This window comes from Tenebrio molitor, chromosome 5 (genome assembly GCF_963966145.1).
Source record: "Tenebrio molitor chromosome 5, icTenMoli1.1, whole genome shotgun sequence".
NCBI classification, from domain to species: domain Eukaryota; kingdom Metazoa; phylum Arthropoda; class Insecta; order Coleoptera; family Tenebrionidae; genus Tenebrio; species Tenebrio molitor.
The window spans coordinates 5878131-5901788 of NC_091050.1; the positions used below are offsets into that span (position 1 = coordinate 5878131).

General features: G+C 30.8%; 2 protein-coding genes across 4 annotated transcripts in view; both read left to right on the plus strand.

Annotated features, from left to right (window-relative positions):
* LOC138131559 (tyrosine-protein kinase transmembrane receptor Ror-like) overlaps positions 1 to 23658 on the plus strand; it is a 52176-nt gene that overhangs the window by 11600 nt on the left and 16918 nt on the right. For 2 of the 3 annotated variants that reach the window (XM_069048625.1, XM_069048626.1), the window contains exons 2-6: positions 13997 to 14020; positions 21173 to 21328; positions 22645 to 22736; positions 22793 to 22930; positions 23231 to 23393. In XM_069048625.1, the coding sequence (XP_068904726.1) occupies positions 13997 to 14020; positions 21173 to 21328; positions 22645 to 22736; positions 22793 to 22930; positions 23231 to 23393 (573 nt within the window). The remainder of the gene's footprint in view (positions 1 to 13996; positions 14021 to 21172; positions 21329 to 22644; positions 22737 to 22792; positions 22931 to 23230; positions 23394 to 23658) is intronic. The other variant, XM_069048627.1, reaches the window with a different exon arrangement.
* LOC138131563 (tyrosine recombinase XerC-like) lies at positions 11425 to 12920 on the plus strand. The gene is made up of 2 exons (XM_069048633.1): positions 11425 to 12005; positions 12065 to 12920. The coding sequence occupies exons 1-2, from the start codon at positions 11623 to 11625 to the stop codon at positions 12879 to 12881; spliced, it is 1200 nt and encodes a 399-aa protein (XP_068904734.1). The 5' UTR covers positions 11425 to 11622; the 3' UTR covers positions 12882 to 12920.

Genomic DNA, 23658 nt, shown 5'->3' on the forward strand with positions numbered 1-23658 from the left:
TACATTATGTACAAGCGATGAAGCCGTTCAACTGATCGTTAAAGATTTGAGAACGGAAGCTGACGTGATTAGCTCCTAAAACGTCAAACGTGAATAATTTTTAGAAGAAACGAATAAATCAGATCAATCTTACAAATTTAACCTCCATTGTAACTGGTTGGTCGTGATTAGCATCCCACTGTGTCGACAAGTAAATTACAAATTATCATTTGTAAAGAAATAATTAATAATTTGTGGGCGTATAAGTGGCCTGGGAGAGTTATTGACTGCATTGTAGCGAATTAAATGTGTTAAAGGTAAAATGAACATCACGGAGATTTTTCACAACAAACGAAATGTAGCAAAAATACGTATTCGCTGTTCAATGATATCTTATAAAATTATTAAGTTATGAACAGGCGTCATAAAATGATTTGTTTAAAATAAACTCTTTAAATTTCAAAAAATAACAGAAACACTGAATGTTCAGATATGATAAAGAAAAACAATTTAAAAGATTAGAAAACTGCAGTTGACTTTAATAGTTACTAATGGCGTAAGAAGGCTTTTATGGCCTGAGGTGTGATTAAAAAAAAACACGCGGAAGGCCATAAAAGCCAGTTTACGTCCGCAGTACATACACTATTTTATGCACGATTAAAGGATAAAACTTAAAATTTAACAAAAATTTATAAAGAAATGTCTGCCCACATCACGGATGTTCGCATCGCGATCGCGTAGTTGCTGTCGTCAAATTTTTAGTTTTGCGCGTAACCCTGGGAACAGTGAAAACAACGGTTGCCATTTTGCCAGTTTCAATTTTTGGTTATAAAATAATGAACGAGGTTGAGAAAGCCGCAGAAAACGCAAGAAATTGCGGCTTGTTGCCTGGAAAATCCAATCAAGTGTACGAAATAAAGCTAAATAATTGTTATAACTGCATCACAGTATCCAAAATAATTTAAATTTCAATGACATTTTTGACTTTTATTTGACATATCTTTATGGTCCATGGGCATAAAGTGGTCCGTGGGCCATAAAGAGACATTTATGTCAAGAAAATGTGTGCATAATTGTCAAATTATAATATATTATAATAAAATTATTAAATTATGAAAAACCTAACTAATGCTCCTTGTTTTTAGTTTAAGGGATCATTAAAGTTTTTTAGTAGAAATTACGCAAACCGCGTAGTCATCTTATTTTTCAGCATGCAATGGGAGCTGTTGTGGTTGCGTCCCCAATAACTGTACTCTAAGTAAAATTACCTAAAAGCCACAAAGTGGAAACATCTCCGAGCATGATAAAAATAACTTGAAAAATACGACTTTTCAGTTATTTATATGCCAACAATAAAGAATCCTTACGCACAATATTCATTGTAGTAATTTGTTTCCTTGAAGATACTTCCTGATGGATGTTTTCTTCTTGACAAAAATGCGTATTTACCTTACCTAAAAAAATTCATTTTTAAGTAAAAGGTTCATCTAGAACCTCGATTCTAGTTTTATGACATTTATTTTGGAAATGTAGGAGTATGTTGCAAATTCGTTAGTCAATCTTAGTTGGTATTCTGAAAAGGAAATCAGTGACTTAAACGATCAATAAAGATACAATTTTACAATTTCACGTTGTTGTTTTTACATCTTTACAATTATATACAATTATACAATTCTGCGTGGGGCAGTATATTTTCGAGAGTGTATTTTTATTTAAAAAATCGTACGCTTAGATATAGACTTAAATATTCATCAATTTTTCGTGATATGAAGGGATGCTGTAAATCGGCTTTTCTCGATTGAGATTCTCAGGACCTTAGGGTTCCGCAAAGGTCGCTAGATACACGAGAAGAACGCACAGGTTTCACAGTGAAGGTTGTAGACTGCGTAAGGTGATTTATACAGCGTATTTTGATCCGTGTGACAATAACAACGAAATATGTGATACATCATGTTGAAAATTGATAGATAATGGGATATATCCTATTTTCCAAATGACTCTCGCTCGATATCGTGGACTCTAATAAAGATTTTAGAATATAGATTGCTCTAGTTACAAATTAAGGTAAAACGCATATGCATATTTTACAAAAAAAACGTGGGTCATTTGTGCTGATAATCTCGTACAAAGATATTACCTACTTCAGTTAATATTATTAATTTGTGTTTGTCTTTAACATTTTTGTAAAACCTGAAACACTATAGATACTACATATTTTTAAAATATTGAATTTTATTGACTAACTTACTTTCATTAAAAACCTTGCCTGTTCATTGTTCGTGCAATTTGTTTTGCTTAGTCACTCTGTCAAAAAAAGTTTAAACATATTTGGTAGGTCGCCTGTTACTTCATTAAAATTATCAATAGCAATGTAAATTATGTTACAAATTCAACCTGTTTTTTTAAAATATCTAATAAAATACAATGTAGTGATTTTTGTTTATTTGAAAAATTGGTGCTTTAACCGAAATATCTCTCTCCGTTGCTTTTACTTTATAGCAACAAAAACATTTATTCTAAGTTATACAGTTAGAAACGACGTGAGATCTCAAAAACAAGCTTATATCTAAATTTAAGTGTCTTGTACTTCAGTTTTCATTAAACTTTTATTGTTTATGACATTAGCGGTAAAATTTACGGAGTTAATAAAACATTAATTTAATTATTCTTCCGGCAGTTTTCGACACGGCGAGACCTCGTTACGGTAACTATGTACATACTCGTACTTATTTAGCTATTATAAAAAGCCATGTACAGCGATATTTTACACCACTGACTTATTAGGTCACAAAAAAAAAATCAATTCTCGTAATTCATACATTCCTGAACAATACTGATTTTTTCCACATCTTTTTCAGCTGCCTGAAATACACTGTTAGGTTTGATTAAACGTTTGCAGATTTTAATCAAGCAATTTACAAACACATTCTATATTCGAAAGCTTAAGGATAAATTTTATTTATCTTGTCGACAGGCTAAAATTTAATAAGTCTGATATTACAGAAAATTCAATAACATCGTCACGTACTTTTCACCACAGCTGCGATTGAAACAATTCAAATTTCAAAGTTCCTTTACAAAAGACGCAGAGGAATTCTGTTTCTATTTATTTGCATAGCCAATTCCGGGTCACAAATTCTTTGATACGGAAGTCGCCATGGATTTTTTATTGAAAATATTTTTTAATTTCTTTTTGTTTTAAATAAACCATTATTATTTATAAAAAGGGGGCCGGATTTATTTATTATTGTGGATATTTCCATGAAATAATGAAAATTCCTATGGAAACACAATTTTTTATATTATTATCATTTATTTAGCTATAGCTTTTTACATGAACGGTGGAGGTTTTTCATGACATTGCAGATTACAGACAAACTGAAATCAAGTAATGAAATTATGGAGTATATTGAAGTTATTTTATTACAAGGGAACACGGTCTCCCCTGCGGCCACCCATCTAAACTCTGACCGCAACCTGACATTGCTTGACTGATCGAATGATAGTACGGTGCGATCAATTAAAAAATAAATCGAGTCGGCGTGTTACCTATGGCAACCCATGCTATAGCATAGGCTCCACAGCAAACTCGATTAATTTTTTAAATGATCGCTCTGTTCATAATACTATTATACTTGCACAGCTGTTAGGCCGCCGCATCGTTCTTATTATTATTATTCTCATTTCATTAACATAAAAATTAATTATTTTTCATCCTAGGAATGTTAATTATTGTATAAAATAAATACGATGAGTACATACGTCCTCAGCAGTAGCATCGAATATATGAATGAGGATATGGAATAGTCTCTGAAAATTACATTAGTTTAGTTCTTGGTAATATTCAGTTACACAAAGCTTTATACTATTACACTCGTAAAAAGTAACTAATACTCCAGTTCCCTGTCTCAAGATATATTCAATTTTAAGCAAGTGTAAGTCAAAGTGAAAATTAGAACAATGAAAGTTATTTTCTTTAAACTGCCAAGTACAAGTTTAAAACTATGTTGGCACATACTTTTATGACAATTCAAATCTGATTTAATATTCTCTACAATTTTCATCACGTACAATATTACAAGGGTACGAGAAATTTCTTTTTTGTTAGGGAAAAATATTTATCAAAACGTATGAATATATATGGATATTATAATCTGAAGGTTAAATGAGGTTCAGTATTGAAAAAGTTTTTTCATCTCCATCTTGCTTAGAATCTAGAATCTCTGGGTTAACCACCAATTACGTCAGCACAACCTCCAACAAAAGGCATTTATGACAAAATTATTTTCTCAACTTTACAATACTTTACTTAAAATAAATGTAACATATGACGTTCGTAAAATTTATCAAAAAATTCTTGAGTAATTTTCGTTAAACATCTTATATTTACTCTTTTGAACCTTGTCACTGTATAATACATACCTAAATTGTAATCACAAACTGAAATAATCTGAATAACCACGATTTAACGCAAATAAAACATTTAAAAGTGGAATTAAGCTATAAATTTTAATTAACGATGGAAAAGTGGATTTTTATAGCGGTACATCATTGCACAAAAAAGCAGTTAAAAATTATAAACATTTTTCATTCCAAAAGTTTCGTCGTAAAAGTAATTTTTAAATGTCATAAAATTCAATGGCCCGAACATAAGAAAAGATATACATTTTCGGCTGGTTTATTTTATGTGGCTTAATTATTACCTTATAAAACGACTATTTAAGCTAAGACAATATGTTTTATTACGCGTTGAGGAACAATCCTTGAACGTATATGTGCATTATGAAATTTCTCTAAAATAAATTAATTTTTATAAAACGTTGAGAGGCAAGGATTATAATGATGCGTCCTGCTGCGCGACAACTTTTCTTCTTCCATAAAAACACCAAGCAACAAAATTTAATTACCAGATTTCTCTCTAAAAAGTGTGTGAACATTTCTTTATACATCCATTGATGATATCAAAAATGTACACATTAAACACCTGCACATCTATCGCATGATCAAGAGAATTCAAAATGTCATTGAGCTGCACCTACAGCGTCGCTTTTCTTATAACTGTCATTTTTGATTTACAGAACAGAGTATACGTCAATGTTCAATTTATCCTTTGGTGAACAAATTAAACTGAATTTAAAAAATAAAAAGATGATTTTCAAATTAAAAACTTTTTACTCGATCATATGTGACTAATTCTTCTCAGTAGACCGACAATGATCTTACTTTAAAAAATAAGTGTTGTTCTGTCCTAAGATACTCCTGACTAACCTATCCACAAGTACCTACTTAAGCCATATTTATAAAACTTCTATTGAACTAACCTACCAAATTTAATTTTTTTGCAACTTTGTTGTGGTTTTGCATAATTTAACTACTCTGGCCTATATTATTAATTTTTTAAATATTTTATCAAACGATAGTGTTATGGTGGAGATATTTTAGAAGGTGTTTGCTTTTCTGTTTTGTAAAAAACCTTTAGTTACTGCAAGGAGACTAATAAATAATTCATTCAAGCTTCAATTATTCATTGTGAGAGTTTCATTTAAATATAGTATATTCACGATATAGATTTACATGTAAAGTGATATTTTTTAACCTACAACTATTACAAACAGAAAATAATAACTGTGAAATCGGATAATATAACATTTGATTTCTATAAATAATTCATAGCTTTAGGCCCATTTTCAACATTACGACTGAAATATAATATGCATTATAATTATAAACCCAAGAAATAAATTTAATTTTTTTAAATTACGTTATTCGGTTAATCTTTGTTTTTTGTTTAAGGACAACCGACGAGTAAAAACTACCGAGAAAAATGTACCTACATTACTGAAGTTTAATTTAGCAAAGAGAATAGGATTTTTTCGTAATAGAATAACATTAACTTTCACTTTCCACTGAATATCTATTGGTCCTATTGTAACGAAATTGTAATTGTAATAATTCCCATTTCTGTTTAATGTTTGCGATTTCATGTTTATTTAAATTTGAAATAAGTCGAAATCAATTTGGACTGGATAAACAGAGCTTCGACTATTCTTGTAATGTAAAATCCATTTTCTTATTTTGAAAAACAAAAATTAAACGAAAACGTTGCCCATTAATTTTATCAGCAACTCTCTACCTGCGTAAAAAAGCTTACAGACATTAATGAATGACTGATGCCAACTATTATTAATGGCTTTAGAATAGTAATTCATAAATTATCTCGTTTTAATATGTATACCAAAATACAGCGTACTGTTGTTTTCACGTGACAGTATTCCGAGCACAATAAATTATGATGCTTTTAATATCAATACATATGGACTAAACTTTATCTGGAATTATATTAAACCCTAATTAATCCATTCATAATTCCACGATGATAAATTTTATCTTGCAATATTTCATCTATGTTAATGTACTCTAGATTCTGATAAGAAAAAATAGTACCACAATTGCAAATGAAAACAAGCAGAAACACTACTATATAGGTACACACTTGTTATTGTTCTTTTCCTTCGTCGATGATTTAATTAGACATTAATTTATCCAATAATTTAAAATTATAATGATGCGGCTAGCTTTTCCAACTTCAGTACAATTTATTTAAACAGACTGACAATAAATTATGTAAGTTAACCTATAACACCTTGTACACGATTGTGTGGTCACTGTTATGAAACTCAACGTGAACAATTATGTAAATTATTTATAAAACGCGTATTTACTTTTTACATGACAGTTATTACGACAAAAATCGAGTTTTTATGTTAGGATTGTATTTTAACTTTTCAATTGGATTTACGAATATATTCGTAGTTCTATTTTCACTGAAATGAAGCTTCAAGAAGAAATCATAAAATTCGACTGAGTATTTGCAAAGTATTAAACTTTGAAAGATATTGAAAATAAGTTTAGCAAGTTTTCACACTAGTAGTTAATTTATTCAATACAAGTGTTCGGATTTAAATATGTATGTATAACAAGACCTTCAGACCTTCGCTTTTTGCTACATTTTTTTATTTTTGCTCAAAGATCTCGCACAGCTGTCCTTTTACTGATAATATTTTTAGGTTTATTGATAAACGTAAGAAATTATGGTGAAAATATATTTTGATTTTAATACCACAATTAAAAATTGTTCACAACTTGAACAAAAAAACTTTTCTTCCCTTCCTTATAAAAAACAATACTGTATGGTGCAAATTTCACTGTGAAAAATTATGTTATGAACTAAAGGAGGGTGTCCCCTCGTAGTAGGTATGTGTTCGAAGATTATTTTCTGCACAGTTTAAAATTATTGGACTAGTTCTTAATCACTTGACAAACATCCCTAATGTCTTTCTCTTATCCTTAAGAACTTCACCGAGGAGTCCTTTTTACAGAGGCATTTTATCGTTCCTCGGAACTCTGCAGGAATAAATAAATTATTGGTTGATGAATAGTTTTTTATTTGCCAATCAACGCTCTTACATCAGGGACAACATATGATGAACCACTCTGGGACCTCAATGTTTTTACTTCCACGTTCCTTAAGGAAATTGAACTATGGTAATGGGTCTGAAGTAAGGCCAGATTCTAATTATTGTCTTCAAAACATAAAAAAAACTTCAGCAAAAGGGCAATGACTTGAATGTTTTTTGTGCTATGAATTTTGGTGCAAACAATTATAATGTTGCATAACTGTTGTAAAAGCTTCATACCGAGATTTTCTAATGTATGCTATTATTATAACTTTTTTAAATCTCACAGTTCAAGTAGTAGCAATAATAGTTAAGTAGCCTCGTGGGGTTGTGACACACTGAAAATTATTATTTTCCCATATAAAAATATTAGTATTGCTCGTTAACTGAATTTTCAGAATTTACATTGTTATGAGGAAGAATAATTGCTGAATTAATTTAATCTTCCAATTTATATTTTCAAGGGGGTATTTTAATATAACATTTGTTAACCAATTATTATTATCCTTTCGAAACCCAAGGTATACAATATGCCTTTGGGAGCCATGGAAACCAAACCGCACTTAAATTTTGTCTTTGTTGAATACATAGCAGAGTTCCCGTATCTATTGATTATCCATAATATCTCATGAACACAAAAGTATGTAAAACGACTGAAACATAAAATTAAAATTTTCACTGGATTTTATACATTTTGAAAAGATACCGTTTTTAGTTGTAACATTTTAAATAATCTCTTTAAAATATACGTAGAGTATTATTTTCTTTAATTAACGCAGTACACATTACAACATAGGACAACGAAGACCATTCGCCATTTGAAAACAATAAGACATTCAACAATTATGGGGACGTTGAATATAATATTTTAAATAATAGAGACAATTGACATAAAAGTTGAGAAGTTTATTTCAATTTATCGATCGAACTAATACACTTTGAATGTTTGCTTTATTTATCAGTCCATCTAATGAAAGGATGACATATGACAACACTTGCAACATTTCCAAACAATATTCGCATTTTGTAAACAAACATCATAGATTTAGATGTGGTTATGATGACTATGTCCTTGTGATTGATTTGATTTCACACATATGTATGTACTTCCTTCTATTTAAACGTACATAAATATTTATGGTTGGTTGTAAATTATGCTTACCTGTCTTGTTAACAACACTGACCGAATATTTTGAAAGTGACAAGGAAAATTATGCTTCTAAACTAGCAAAGACGATTTTCAAAGAGAACAATGTGAAACGAAAATTATATTGATCTTTTTTTATAGATAACAATATATGTACAGGAGTATTTTACACTTACGAGACAAACATTTAAAAAAATTCAAATTCTAATGCAATGTTATTGGCTATTTATTTTTATATCAGTTTTTTGAGATTTACTAACACTAATACTAACATTTACTAACTGACTAACGGATTTATAAAATTGAATAGATATGCATAATAGGTCTTCTCTTAATCTTAGCTCATTTAAGTGAAGAAATATTTGATGTTTGTGGAATCGTTTGATATAATTTTTACTGCTTCATAATAAAAACTTTATAACTGTTTAGAGGAGTATGTAATAAATAATACTAAAAAAGGCATAAAGTCACGATTATAATGACTCCTTATTTTGGTTCTTAGCAAGTTCTTGAAGTAAAAATCTCTCCAGCAAAGCAAATGATTTCTGTACGGTTTTTTTTGTACTAAAAATAAGTTTTCTTTAAGCACAAATATTTAAAAGAAACAAATGCTTATATTGCCAAGTACATTTGAAAGCCAATAGATAAATATGTATGTTGCATGAGTCTCGATAAAATCTTATTTACAATATGGAAAGTTTTAGTAATTATCAAGCTGGAATTCTTTTGAAAGATTTTTTGTTGTTTCAATAAAACATTATTCTTCTAAACGGTGGTGGTTCGGTGTGTTACCATATAAGGGAATCCCAAATTCTCGTGCCTCACATTCACTTATAAATAATACAATTAAAACAATGATATAAGAGATCATGAATTTATTTCTGCACGAGTTGTCAGAAATGCAATGTACTTTACTTGTTTGTAACCTTGTTACGTGGTTTTAGATATGTAGAACAGATACATACATGTTAGTTTCAAATAATACATGTTTTACCTATAAACACATGCAATACCATGCAATTAACCACTTATAATAATTGGGACGTTACCAGGCTTTTTCGAGATTTGTAAATAACAATTGTGTATTCAAATTTTGCATTAAATAGACACTATCGTTTTTGTTAACAATTATTTATATTGTCGTATGACTACACAAAAATTATATATAAACTAACCGAATTTCAGGAATTGGCGCTGAAATTTGTATGTGTACCATTCCAGTTAATCGCATTTTAATTAGAATACACGATTCGTTTGTACTGCATGAAACCAATAGCTGTAGCTGACACCTTTAATTTCTTAGAACATAAATTAAAATCACGCCCTGTACAAACAAGAACACGCAAGACGGGAATTTAAAAAAAATTGCATGTTTAAATCTATTCCCTACTTTTCCCAAGACTGTTAAACAACGCTCACATTACTCTGGTTTGCTACGATCGTACATGTTGTGCTTCACTGCAAACGCGTTCGTTTTAACTTCGAAAATTAGCACTTATGTATTTAAGTGTTTTAATTTAATTCAAAAATAACTTTGAAAAATAAAAAATGATAGGGTACCTAACATAGAACAATAAAGAGAGATTTAGGGCAACAAATTATAAAAGTAGGTAGTCCTGTAGAATAATATGAAAGAATTTTCAAGTAAACAGATCCTTGAACTGAGGTATATTGAAAGAATCCTTTATTAAATCCGTTTTTGTCTTTATCAAAAATACAAGAATTTTGAAGTATTTTTTTTTAGTGAAATACAGTAGACATTGCTTAGGTCAGACGTGTGCGAATAACCAATCAAGAAAATTATTTCTTTTGCAGAAGTTATTTTGTTAAAGTTTTAGTATTTTAATCCCACTTACGTTACAAAAAATTAAAACCTGCTAGAACATTCGTGAACCTAAGGGTGAAAAAATATATTATATGTTAGAAAAAAATAAAACAACCTCATAATTTCAATTTTCAAAGTTACATACTGAAACATAAATTCACGTCTGGTTAAATAATATGTTTTTCAAATTCTAGTCGACTGTCTCAGTCTAGTATGTATCTCTTAAGTTGAGATTAGAATAAATTAAAAACTTGCTGCCTTAAAATTATCATTCTAATAGGCTTTTAAAAGGTCCGATATAAAAAATAATTTACCACAAATGTGTATAGTATAAAGAGTTATCTCACCTCGAGTAGTTCTAACAACTGTTATCATTGTGTTCTCTTAAAAAATAAAAAGATTTGGGAACCTCTGTTTATACTTTAATGTTCTTTTATAGCCCTTGTCCAAACACTTGAACTGAATCCATTGTGTAGTGATGATCACACACAGTTAGTGGCTAGTGATATTGGTTATGTTTAAATAATTTTGCCCCAAATATTTTTTTGCTTGACATAAATTCACTGCACACTTTTCCTCGTCAAAGAAATCAAAGAAATATATTTTTAAGTTTAAGAATAAAACATAAACATAATTTTTTTTTACAACAACGTTGCTAACCTCTGGTTTAAACTCGGTTTACCGAAGTTGTTTATGCCAAGTTTCCCAATGAGTATGTTTATGCAGTTATCTGTGGATTTTATTATTTTGTGAAAAGCCTAATTCTTATGCAAATAAAATCGAAAAACAAAAATTGGTTAAAGTATTATCTGGTTGATAAATAAAGTAGATACGTAAGTAACTTGGGCTGTGTTAAATAACAAGCTGTGCAGTCAATTTAGAGAATGGTATTTCAATATTCCCTTGTTTACCTGATGGCGTGGGCAACAATAAGACTAATAAATAAATGCAGTTGGTACATGTACCCAAAAAAAGATAATTTTCTTGTATTTAGTAAATAATGGGAGGAACTGTGAAGTGATAAAAATACAAGACAGTTATAGTATTTTACATTACAAGCCAGGTAAAATGGTTTTTACTGGCGAATGGAGGATATAACTGACGAGTCGAAGACGAGTCAGTTACCTCCTTGAGCCAGTAAAACCAGTTACCTGGCGTGTCTTGTATAATATTTTATTTGTTACTAAATTGTAAACAACTAAATAAAATTAAAAATGATCAAATTCTGTTTTCTTCCAAATTATTGCTCAAAACTCAGAAACCTTAGAAGTACAATTACTATGACAACGCGCCGTTTGTTCAAATTGTTTATTTCCGTCAAGATTTTTTCTCAAATGAACGTGCCAGAAGAAATCAAAAAGGAAGCTATAAACGTGGCTTCCAGTTTACTGCCAGCGAAGTCTTTAGCAAGATATGAACGAGAATATGAAGAATTTAAAAATTGGCAGAAAAACAATAACGTAACTCATGTAACGGAAGACGTTCTTTTGGTGTATCTTCACCAACTATCAGACAAATTTAGCCCCAATTCTTTGTGGTCGAAATGGTCCATGTTAAAAAGCTGCCTGGAAATTAAAGAAAATGCTGAAGTTCGCAGGTTTGTTTTCCTATTACAGACGTTGTCAAAAAAGTGATATTTTAACTTGACATTTGTAGATTTCATAAGGTAATTGCTTTTCTCAAGAGAAAGAATGAGCGTTACGTGCCGAAGAAGGCAAGGGTTTTAACAAAAGAGCAAGTGGAAAAATTTCTTGTTGAAGCTCCTGATGACTATTGGTTGTTATATAAAGTGATTACAATTTTTGGAATTTTTGGTGCTTGCCGGTGTGACGAGCTCCTCTCGTTGACGGTGAAGGACGTAGAAGATGTTGAGAAATATATTATCGTCACTTTACGGAATACAAAGAATTTAACAACAAGGAGATTTACGATCACAGATGAGGGCTGCAGTTTTCAACCTTGTGTTTTGTACAGAAAATATGCAGCTCTTCGTCCTCGTCAAGCAGACCAATTACGTTTCTTTTTAACCTACCGTAATGGCAAATGTATATCCCTCAATGTTGGCCAGCACACTATTGGCGGTGTACCGAAAAAAATTGCAACATACTTAGGGCTACAAGAACCTGAATTATACACAGGTCACTCATTTCGCCGATCAGCAGCAACAATGGTTGTGGATGCAGGTGGAGATATTTTGACACTAAAACGTGCGGGAGGATGGAAAAGTAGTGGAATTGCGGAAGGTTATGTGGATGATTCTATCAATAAAAAAATTGAAATTGCGAAAAAAATGTTTCCTGGACGAAACTCAACAGATGTGGCTTCCACTTCGACAAATGTGGCTTCCACTTCGGGAGGTTCTACAATTAATTGTCCAATGACGAGCGAATTCACTTCCGCTTCAGGAATGTTCGACATTAGCGGAAATTCTAATTGTACATTTAATTTTAATTTGTATGAAACAAAGAAATAAAAATGTTCAAATGTTAAAAACTCTACTATCCTTTCCAAATTTCAAATTTCTCTACTAACTTGTTAAATTCATAACTGGTCTGCTGTCAATTTAACGCTACTAGCCAGTTAAAATGACTTTTCAACGTCAAGTGACAGTTCGAATAAATGACGTTTACAATTTAGTAACAAATAAAATAATTATTATACAAAATAACAAAAATTGTTAAACAAACTATGTGAAAAGTTTCGAACAAGGTTTGTTATCGGAAAAACAATTGCTACAACGATTACATTCACTGCAATCAATTCACGGTAACAAGGACTGTAAGATAAGAACGGTGACATGGGTAATTTTTAAACACTGCGCTGTATGGGATAGCAAAGCACACGAAAAGAAATATTTTATTTAACTAACATTACAAGAAAGATAAAGATAATGCGATTGTCAAGATTGGAACAAAGGTTTCCAAATCGTGTCACAAAAAAACTAATTTCAAACGAATTTTAATCAGTTTATATTAGTCCACTTTAAGGAAAAGTATTTTGACTAAGAAATGTTTATATTAATAACTGAAGCGAAAATGAGTTTCGCTTCCCAGCAAATTCAGTCAGTGAACGTAAATTAAAGTGCTTTTTAGAACACGGCTAAATGAGAAATGTTTTGTCTCAGCAGTACAACGAAAATTGGTTTATAAGTTAACACAATAACCACATCTTTAATAATTTTCCGTAAAACTCTAAATATGTACAGGCATATAAAGAATGTCTTTGTTTTCAGATTGTTGACGTTCAGTTCGCGTTTGTAGCTCCCACCCACAAATAAAGACGGATAAAAATTCCAATTTGGTGGGTACAAACAGCTTTACCGTTGCCGTTCAGTCACCTTCTTATCAAATAATTATTCCAATTTAGCGATTCGGAACGAATTGTTATTAAGTCCCACAATTCCATCTCAGATTCGTTTGTAAGTGATCTTGTAGTGTGTTATTTAAATCACAATTGCCGCCTACCAAATGATTACGCCGAGAAAAACCGCGGCAATCAAACAAGTAGACGGTAGATTGGTTCAATTCTTCTGTTGCTCTTTTTCATCAAGTTATAGGTTTTTGTTTCATTCGTTTCGTTTTGTTGCAGACACGGCCGGTTTTGCAGGCATACGTATGTATTGACGAAATTATACTAACAACACAAGATAAGAGACGATTATTTTAAAATTGTTAGTTTATTTATTGCACAGCGTCGTCGGTCCCTAAAAGCATCGAAGTTATATTCTTTTAACAAAGAGCATAACACATTTCCATATCAAATGAATGGCAACTCAGTTATCGTGAATTCATGCAGAACACTTGAGCGGTTTGCTTGCAGAATCTTTTAACATATTAACCAGTTTCCTTGAATTGTGATTTGCTGTGCTTCTAACACACTTAAACCGCAAATCTCATAAATCCGAGGAAATCTACTGTTGACATCTTTCTTGCATTCGCAATTGCAGGTGCTTTGAGCTTAAATTGAATCAATTGGCGATTGGTCGTGACCCTTCTATTTTATTTACCCAAACAATAAAAAATCTCGATTGTTACTTCTACACTGATCTTCTCTCATCGTTTTTATTATTGTGCAAACAATCATATTTATGCAATGACGGAATAAATCTCAAAAGTACAAAAGACTCCTTCGACAGAACACCGATTGCGTCTCGTTTCGTTCAGAGCCTTAAATAAACATTTCGTCTCATCTCATACATCGACGGAGATGTTTGGGCAACAAGGTGTTTCGACTCACAATAATACTCCTGAAATAACATACTCACCACTTAACCTGATATGCTTTTAATAAACGATCCTAAAATGCGTAAAGGTGGTTTATGTTTGTGGTTCTTGAAAAGGGGACACACTTTAAAAGACTTGCTTGATTTACATAGGAACCGGATGAGTATTTTTAACACCACACGCCTATATCGCTTTTTTCGTCATTTAAGTATTAGAACTGTGTGTTTTCCAAATTCATATTTCATTAAGTAGCGCCAACAAATAAAGATGAAACACAACACTTACGAGAGTGTGAACCATATTCAGACCAAGTGTTTTAGTATTTTTTCATTTACCTTTTACTATTCATACATACGAGTATGATTTCTTTTTAACTTGGCAATTAAAAATAATAATAATAATCATTGGTTGTCTCGTGGAAATCCAACTTTTACAACAAATATTTATTATTTACAGGAATTTTTTATTTGTACTTTAGCAATTTGATTGATATATTAAATTAATAGTAATTATACACCAAGGTAGATAAGAGGCTTAAAATTCTCTTCTCTACCGTGGTGTATATTTTTTTTTTAACTACTAGATACGTTAAAACCCTTTCTAATAATAATTATTAATTAAATTATTTTGTTCGATGCGACGATCCGAGTTCTCATTTTTCAACGGTTGCTATGAAAATTGAAAATCGTCTGTCTACGTCAACCAATGAAATCAAAGAAAATCTTTCGTTGCTAGGTGATGGCTGTTCATTATTAACCACTGGTTAATAATGAAAATTTATTATTTCATTAATGTCATCGGAAACCGACTTATCGCGGAATCAGACGATTCAAAATCAAAGAAATTCCTTTTCGAAAGGATTTCCCTTGCCATTCAACGTGGAAACGCTGCAAGCATTCGGGGCACTTTTCCACATTCCGCAATATTATCGGAAATTTTTGTATTATAAAACAAAAATGTTTATGTAATTATGTTATTAATATAAGCTCTTTCTACATTTAACTAGTAGGAGAGAAATTCTACTTCTGGGGTCAGTTCGAGAATCAATAATGACGCCTTCTAAGACTAGTAGTGAAAAAAATATAATATTCGACAAAAAAAGCTGCACTATAATGTTCTATATTTTATTTCAAATACCAGTAGATAAATAATGTAACGAGTGTTCAAATAAATTTGTAGTGAAGCAAGCTGTGGTTTTTTCTCTCTTTTATTTTGGTTCAGTTAATCAAATCTTTAATTTCTTGTAATAAATGACAAATTTAATTTTTGGTTCATTTTATATTATTTCCCTAACTTGTTCAACGATTTCTGAAAATGTGTTGTCCACTTTCCCTCTTTCGTTCTACACTTCCTGTTTCACAAAATATATGACACCTGATGAAGTGACGAAGCTTCGCTACGTTAACAAAAACAAAAACGTCACCAGGTCACTTGACCACACATTTTTTTGAACACACGTTACACGCTCACAAAAAATTGTATTGCGTTATATTATAACGCGTGAGCTAAGTGTTTAGAAAAAAATGTTTACCGATCAAAAAGTTTGTACAAAAGTGAAAAGTATAAATTTAATTCAACAAAATAACAAACTTTGTTAAATATACGTACATATTATTATATCTATACGATCATTTACCTCGATTTTGTGAAGTTTAGTTCCCACCTTGCTCATTACGTTCAGCACTGACACCCACTTCTTGGGGCTTTTTTTGATACTTATTTTTTGTAAATGCCGTCTCTCATCTGTTGTTGTACGCCTAATACATATATTAAAATACCATAAAAGTGATAAAGTAAAGAAGTAACGTCATCAAAATGTATGTTTTTGATAGGCAACCAATAAGTAGATACTTCTAGGACAATGGGGATTAACTAGGTCGAACAAAAATACATACTTAACTATTATTAGAATTAACTTCCAATAAATATATGTACGCTTTTGTAGTGATGAGTAAGTAGATCAGAAGATCTAATCTGAAGATTTGAAGAGATCTGTCGTTGGTTAAGAAATATTCCATTTTCAGAAAGCTTGATAATAATTGTAAATTGTACTAGAAGTAAGCATATTTTTCTTTAAAATGTCTTCTGAAAAACTTTTTTGTCACAAGTCACAGTATGTTACATAATACACTTTCGTAGATTTAAAGACCTACAAAATGCAATGAATGTATAAATAATTAAACTTTGTACTGAATAAAATCAACGATTTTGAAAGTAAGCAAATGCATTTAATAAGACAAATGAAATTACCTGTTTAATAGTTTTAGCCCACACATTAATTAGAAACGCGACCAATTGCGAATTAATTTTCATGACATGTATGAATTAATACGCATAATTTATCTTATCCTTGTATGTTAGCAATGCAATGCAATTTTCTGCAACATACTGAAAAAAAAAGTTTTTGTCATTCAAAAAATATTTTTTCACTTCAATATATTAGTCATCAAAACAAAGAATTCCATTTTTCTAAGTTACAACTAGAAAATGTGTCTTTTTATTTGAGGAAAAACTCATGAGACTCTAGCATCAATAATTTCTCCAGACGCCCAAGTGACCATCCAATATTAGCAGTCATTCCAATCTCCAAAAAAATTTGGTCTTTCATCGTGTAAATCGTCGTTGAGTGAAATCTTCTCAAACTCAAATTCATTCTGAACTGTTCCTTCAGAAGCTGCTTCATTGCCAAAAACACAACGAAGATACAATATTTTCTGACGTTAAATGCTTTTGTTATTTTAAAAATTAATAAAAAACTATCAGTGGTGATTAATACAAGTAAATTATAATTATCAAGTATTCATTCAAGTACGATTATATGTATTTCATAGTTTATTTAATTATGTTATTTACGAGTATACTCGTACATCAATTTCGGGAAACTTCAACTACAATAAACAGCTGTTTATTGTAGGTACATCTACATACACAAAATTCAAAATTAATGGAAGGATTCTACTGAAATGATTCTGTTATAATTATTCTTGATATTAAATGAGAAAGCAGAAATATAAATAACCTTCGAGAAAATCAAATGTATTAAAAAAGTCGTTGTTTGGGGCAGTTCTGCTTTTATTTGATCAAAATGAATATGCAATTTTAAAAGCGAGAATAAAATTGTTACATCACTGAAACAAAATGAAATAGTGTGATTAAATACGATTTGGAGTTGAATGAACGCTAAGTTTCCGACTCTGCGGAAAAAAAGAAGTATGTAATTTTATTTAGGGATTAGAAAACATAAGTTGTACAAAGTTCAAAGTACTTTATTTTTCGTTAATTGCAATATACTAAGCATTTCTACGAATGACGTACGTATTCTTGTTTTCTTTGGTGTATCAAACTTCCAGTAAAAGCTCTTTTCAATAAATGTGTCAATAGAAAATATAAATCAACTTAACAGTCAGCGGAATAGGTAATCACCATTCAGTAGCGGGGGTGGTGGTGAGTTAAACTCGAAACGGATATTGGAAAATCAGGAAAACAAAATATATATGTTTTAAAAAAATCTATTTTGAAATGCCACTTGTACTATATCATACTTTATAGATCAACAACTCAGAATAGTGGAACATAATGAAATAAACATTCGCTTCGTACGAATTTAGAACACAATGGTTTCAAGCCTCCCTAAAGTAAATCCGAGATTCTGACGTTTGTTTTCAGAAGAATGTTAGCGGAAGTAAAAATTTAAAGCTGCCCTGATTTTTAGCTGACAATTAAAAATAAATAAAACGCTTAATCGAAATGATCCCAAATAAATTTTCAATTAGACTCGACAAACTGAAAATGACATCTTTGAAAAGCACTTTCCTCTCTACATTTCAATTAGCTCATGATTATTGCAAAATTTTCTTAATTTAACTTTGTTAACACTGTGACGTAATTTTTTACCAATTAAAAACTTCTCACTACTCATTTCCGCGCCTTTCTGTTTACCAATTCTGTTGCTTGATCACCTGTCGGTTTCTTACATGTATGTAATAAGTTATTGGACAGCACAGTTGATGGCAAATGGTGTCTTCATTATTTCATTTTCATCCCATTACTTAGCGAAATTGGCGGGATAATTATCGAGTATGTTATTCTTATCGTCGTGACCTTTTTGTTATAAATAATTCCACGTATTAAATTAGAATTTCAATAAAATCTGATTTATCTCTCAGTTCTTTGTACTGCGTGTTTATAAACTTAATAGAATTAAATATAAATTATCAGAAAGTGGTTTTGATTTATTACACATACATACTTACAAATTATTTCCGGCGTCGTTTTGCGTAAATTCACAGACACAGCAATGGCGAAAAAGTTAACAGTATTTTTTCTGCATTAATCAAACTAAAATTCAATTAATATTTTTATTTTAATACTGATTAGTTTACAATATCATCTGAACTAATAAACAAATACAGATAGCAAAAAATAATGGACAAATTTAATTTTAAATTGAATGCTTATTTTTACCCACCATATTTTCTGTTACAACCAAGCCATCGTTGAATAAAATTCGTTGGAACATTTTCAAATGATCGTTTATTTTATCGGTTAAATATTATACACACTGAATAAATTGAAGTAATTAAAAGAGTGGAGTTTTAGAATAGGTACCGCAGGGACCACATTTACAACTAAACATCTAGGCAGAATGATAAATTGCGGTAAGAGAAACAATTTAATAAGGCCGTGGGCCCCATCACTGAATTTGATTTATATTATGAAAACTAATGAAAAAATACAGGTACCTTGTTATGAGAATATTAATAGGTAGGTATACGAATTACACCATTACTTTAAAGCTCACTGAAACAAGTTTGTTATGAGCCAAAATTACGAAATGTAATCGATTTGCATCATGTGTTATTTTAGCTGATTTTATTTTATCAATATGTAGATAAAAAATATTAAACCCTGAGATGAGTATTTTACCGTAATTAGTAAAAACCTTTTTGATAGATGTTCTATGTATATTTTTTAAATTGAAGTTGTTTGTTGCAACAATAAAGTCGGAGTTTTCAAACTGCCTCTTTATTTCACTACGGATTTGAGAAATATGTACTTTTTCAAATACAACGTTGTGAAATACCATATTGGCAAGTAGCTTGATAAGAAAATTCAAATTTTTGTTCCTTGGCGTTTAAAACTTTTATTCTTGTTGTTTTTGAAAGTTACGCACTTAAAAAATAATTCTTAATTCTTAATTTTTATTACTTGCATTATCAGAACAATTTTGTTTTTCAATGTGAAACCTTATGACATTTTCCTCTTTTGTCCAAGAATTCGTTCGTATAAATTTCTTTCATTGTAACAGTTAAGTACATTTGAAAATTGCAAAAAGGTCAGGAGAGACATACATAACATAACCTCATTTTGGTCATACTTTTATTTCTTGTGATAGATGTTGCATTAAAGTTTTCATTTTATGTTATTTCCCTAACTCTTTTAACGGTTTAATTATATTTATTCCTAATTATAATATTGAATAATAAATATCTACATATCTTATTTAGCACATTATAACTTTAAAATTCACATTTTCAAAAATACAGAATATTGATAAGAAGTGGATGTCATTTGACTCTTGATTATGTATAGGTACCATACCAAAAATATGATTTTTTAAGTTTCACATTAATAACACAAAATTTAACTTCTCATTTAACAAATTAGTACATACAATATTTAATTTTCAAAGAATTTTAAACATAACAGGTTTAGGGAACAATATGGGTTTCTTGACGGCCAAAAAAGCGTTTTCTAGATATTTATGTACGTAGAGAAAGTATACCTAATGTTTTTTCAATAGTTAGTCAGGTACATGCAAGCCGCATATTTTGCAGTCATTGCAATCCTACTGACATAAATCTTTACCTTTTGTGCCTGATAAGCTACGAAAAAACCAGTAGCTCGTTAAAGAAATTATGTTGACCGTATTTCCTTCTCATTAAAATATTTCCTTCAAGTTCCACGAAAGTATTGTTCGCAATTTGTTTTTATATCAACAAATTGTTAATGAGTGTATGAATTTCTACGAAATTAAAATCCAGTTGCTAAATTATGTAATTGTGCTAATGATTGTCCAAATTAGCGTAGCGTTGATTTTCTCATATAAAAGTCGGTAATATCAGTCAGTTTAAGCGTGAATGTCAGTTAGTCGCCTTAAGAAGACGATGTGCCATTACAGCGTTGTCCGTTACAAGACCTTCAGATATAAAATAATTACACGATGCCGACCAGTGATGACATGCTGAAACCGAAAGACAATAGCACTCTTTCAACAGCTCTTCAGTCAGTCGTCGGGAATTAATTTGAAGCTCAATAAAGTCGGCTAGGACCTTTCTTTTTTCCGCCATGTCCTTCCAGATTAGCTAATTCATCGTTGAATAAAAAAATTACAATTAAACCTTTTTGCACGGCGGTAAAAAACCGAGCCTGTGTCATAAACATCTGGAAGCATGGCAGAAGCCAGAAGCACACTTTGGTCCTTTATAACGTCGTTGTTTACGAATTATCTGTTTGTTATAAGATTTTTTGTTATTTTCAGAACAAAGAGACGTGGTCATCAGAGACGGCCCCTGCAAAATAGGCGTATGCGGCGAAGAAGCGGCTTGTAAAGATTTACGAAATAATACGCACACGTGCGTATGCACACACGATTCACGACCGCCCACTGCAAGTGGTGCCTGCCCAAGGAAGATAGGTATGACAGACGGATCCATTGTATTTTTACACCTACTATAGAGCATAAGACGTCATAATTTATTTTTTGGTTTTGGAATTCTTCGAGTGACCCACAGCAACATTTTATTTTTATTGATGTGGAGCGGGTTCATCAAAAACTACACTCGGCCCGTTGTAAATTTCTTTAATCTATTAGATGTTGTAAGAGCTGAACGAATATACGAAAAAGTGTATAACAGAAACTATGAATTAAAGTTAAAATTATACTTGTCGGTATCATTTTTAATGGTTGTTCTTGGGGCCCGCTATTCGAAACGAATTAATTTTAAGTCGATCTCCAATAAAATTAAATCCGAGTTGAATAATTATGAAGGAAACGTATCAAACAGATGTTCACAAGACTCGAACCGTGAAATTCGATATCCACAACTTGTTGCATTTGACATTTTCGCCAACTCTTTTGATGTAAACATTTTTATAAATACCTACCCATGAAAATTCAACGTTTCTTTTAAACATAAGTATTTGCTTTACCTCCAAATGTTTTATTTTCGGTTGCCTATTTGGTTTTCACGCTTAACATATTTTGATCTTGAAAAGCTTACTGTGAAAATTTTTCACTTCTTCGAGCGAATATTAAAAATCCAATCTAGATGCTGAAACTCAACATCAAAAGTATACATCATATCAAAGGGTTTTTATTTAAAAAAAAGCACACATTTATATAAAAAAAAATTACTTCTGCAAATACGAGTTTATGCGACTCATTTAAAATCATTCGATGAAAAAGAAACAAACTGTCATGTTTTTCGGAAAGGAGCTTTTCAAGTACGATATACATAGTCGCTTTTTTATTTCAGCAAGATTACCTTCGCATGTCAGTTCTGAAGTTCTGAAATTCGAATAACTTATTGTGGCGGAATTCTTAATTTTTTCTATTCGTCACTTTTCAGTTTTCGTAACAAATAAATTTATTTGATATCAAGTAAAACGCTTGTAAGTACTGAAAATTATTTTTAACGAGAAATGAACTGATGTAAATGTGACCAGTGAAATTAAATAAATGAGTTGGAATCTTCGGCATGAAAGGATATAAAATGATCATAAGCTCTCCAATTTTTGGGGTTTATAATTTGTGAATATTGAGAAGATTATTGGAAAATTAATTTAAGGTTATTCAAACAGAACGAACTTTGAGCAAATGTTTTCAATGATTTTTTAAAATATCTCAGAAGCTAAGAATCAAGTTCTGACGAATCTGTTTCCGATTGTACCTAGTAACAATAACAGAAGACAGTAAATTGTGTCCAAGTTTAATTAGAATTGTACTTTCAGTTCCTGTGGACCCAGGAAGAATACCTAATGTTCAGCCACCGTCGAATAAACAACAGTCATCTCCAACCCTCAATTCAACGACAATTCCAATCGTAAGTCGAACAGAATGTCATAAAGACATTTGCTAACAACAATTTCTTAAGTGCAGACCGCCACTAGTGAGAGTTTAGCTGCCCCAAATTATGTGATAGTATCCGTCTTGGTGTCAGCAAGCTTATTGTTAATAATGCTCTTAGCAATATTTCTAAGAAGAAAATTACGATCAAGGCAATCGAACAACGAAGGGGTAAGTTCTGTTTGTTTTAATTTAATAAGGGGAACTGTTTTACTTACAATTAACCTACCAATATTTCTTTTACTTCGTTAGAAAATAGCAGAGCTGGACCTTAAAACCTGTTCTAAAAACAAATTATTTTGTATTGTTATTTATATGTATTTGAATTAAAAGTAATAATTAAGAATTTTTTAGCGCGGAAATGTTTTTGAGTAGGCAAACAACAATACAGCATTACTGTGGGTACAACATAACACACTCGCTCGAATGTACTGTAACATTTAACATAATTCAGCTTTGACTTTTTTTCAGATATCACCCATAAACTTAAAGCACAGTTTGTTGATGGCAGAAAGATACGCCCCTAACCCTCAATATTCAGCGTGTTCAGGAACCGGCGTACCCCTACTTCGCAAGGAAACTCTCAAATTCATCAGCGAAATCGGAGAAGGATGCTTCGGAAAAGTTTATAAAGGTAAATCTGATATTTACATTATTTAAACAAAGTACTCCAACAACTATAGGAACGTAAACAACGAACGCGATTGTTGTTGTGTTTTAAACTAATCTTTTTAGCCGATTAAAAATGTATTTTTACACAAAATTTACAAAAAAGCATGTTTTCACATGTTCATCACAACGTGATATTTTTACGCATGACGATATATCAAAATTGTGAAATTTCCACATGGCAAAGCGTAAAAAGAAACTAATTGAAATGAAATCAAAGACTCTGAGTA

What these genes read in the sequence shown, in the direction of transcription:
- LOC138131563 (XM_069048633.1), top strand. Translation starts at nt 11,623, where the DNA reads ATGATCAAATTCTGTTTTCTTCCAAATTATTGCTCAAAACTCAGAAAC. An exon ending in GAAAATGCTGAAGTTCGCAG is followed by an intron (nt 12,006 to 12,064) that starts GTTTGTTTTCCT and finishes TGACATTTGTAG; the next exon opens with ATTTCATAAGGTAATTGCTT.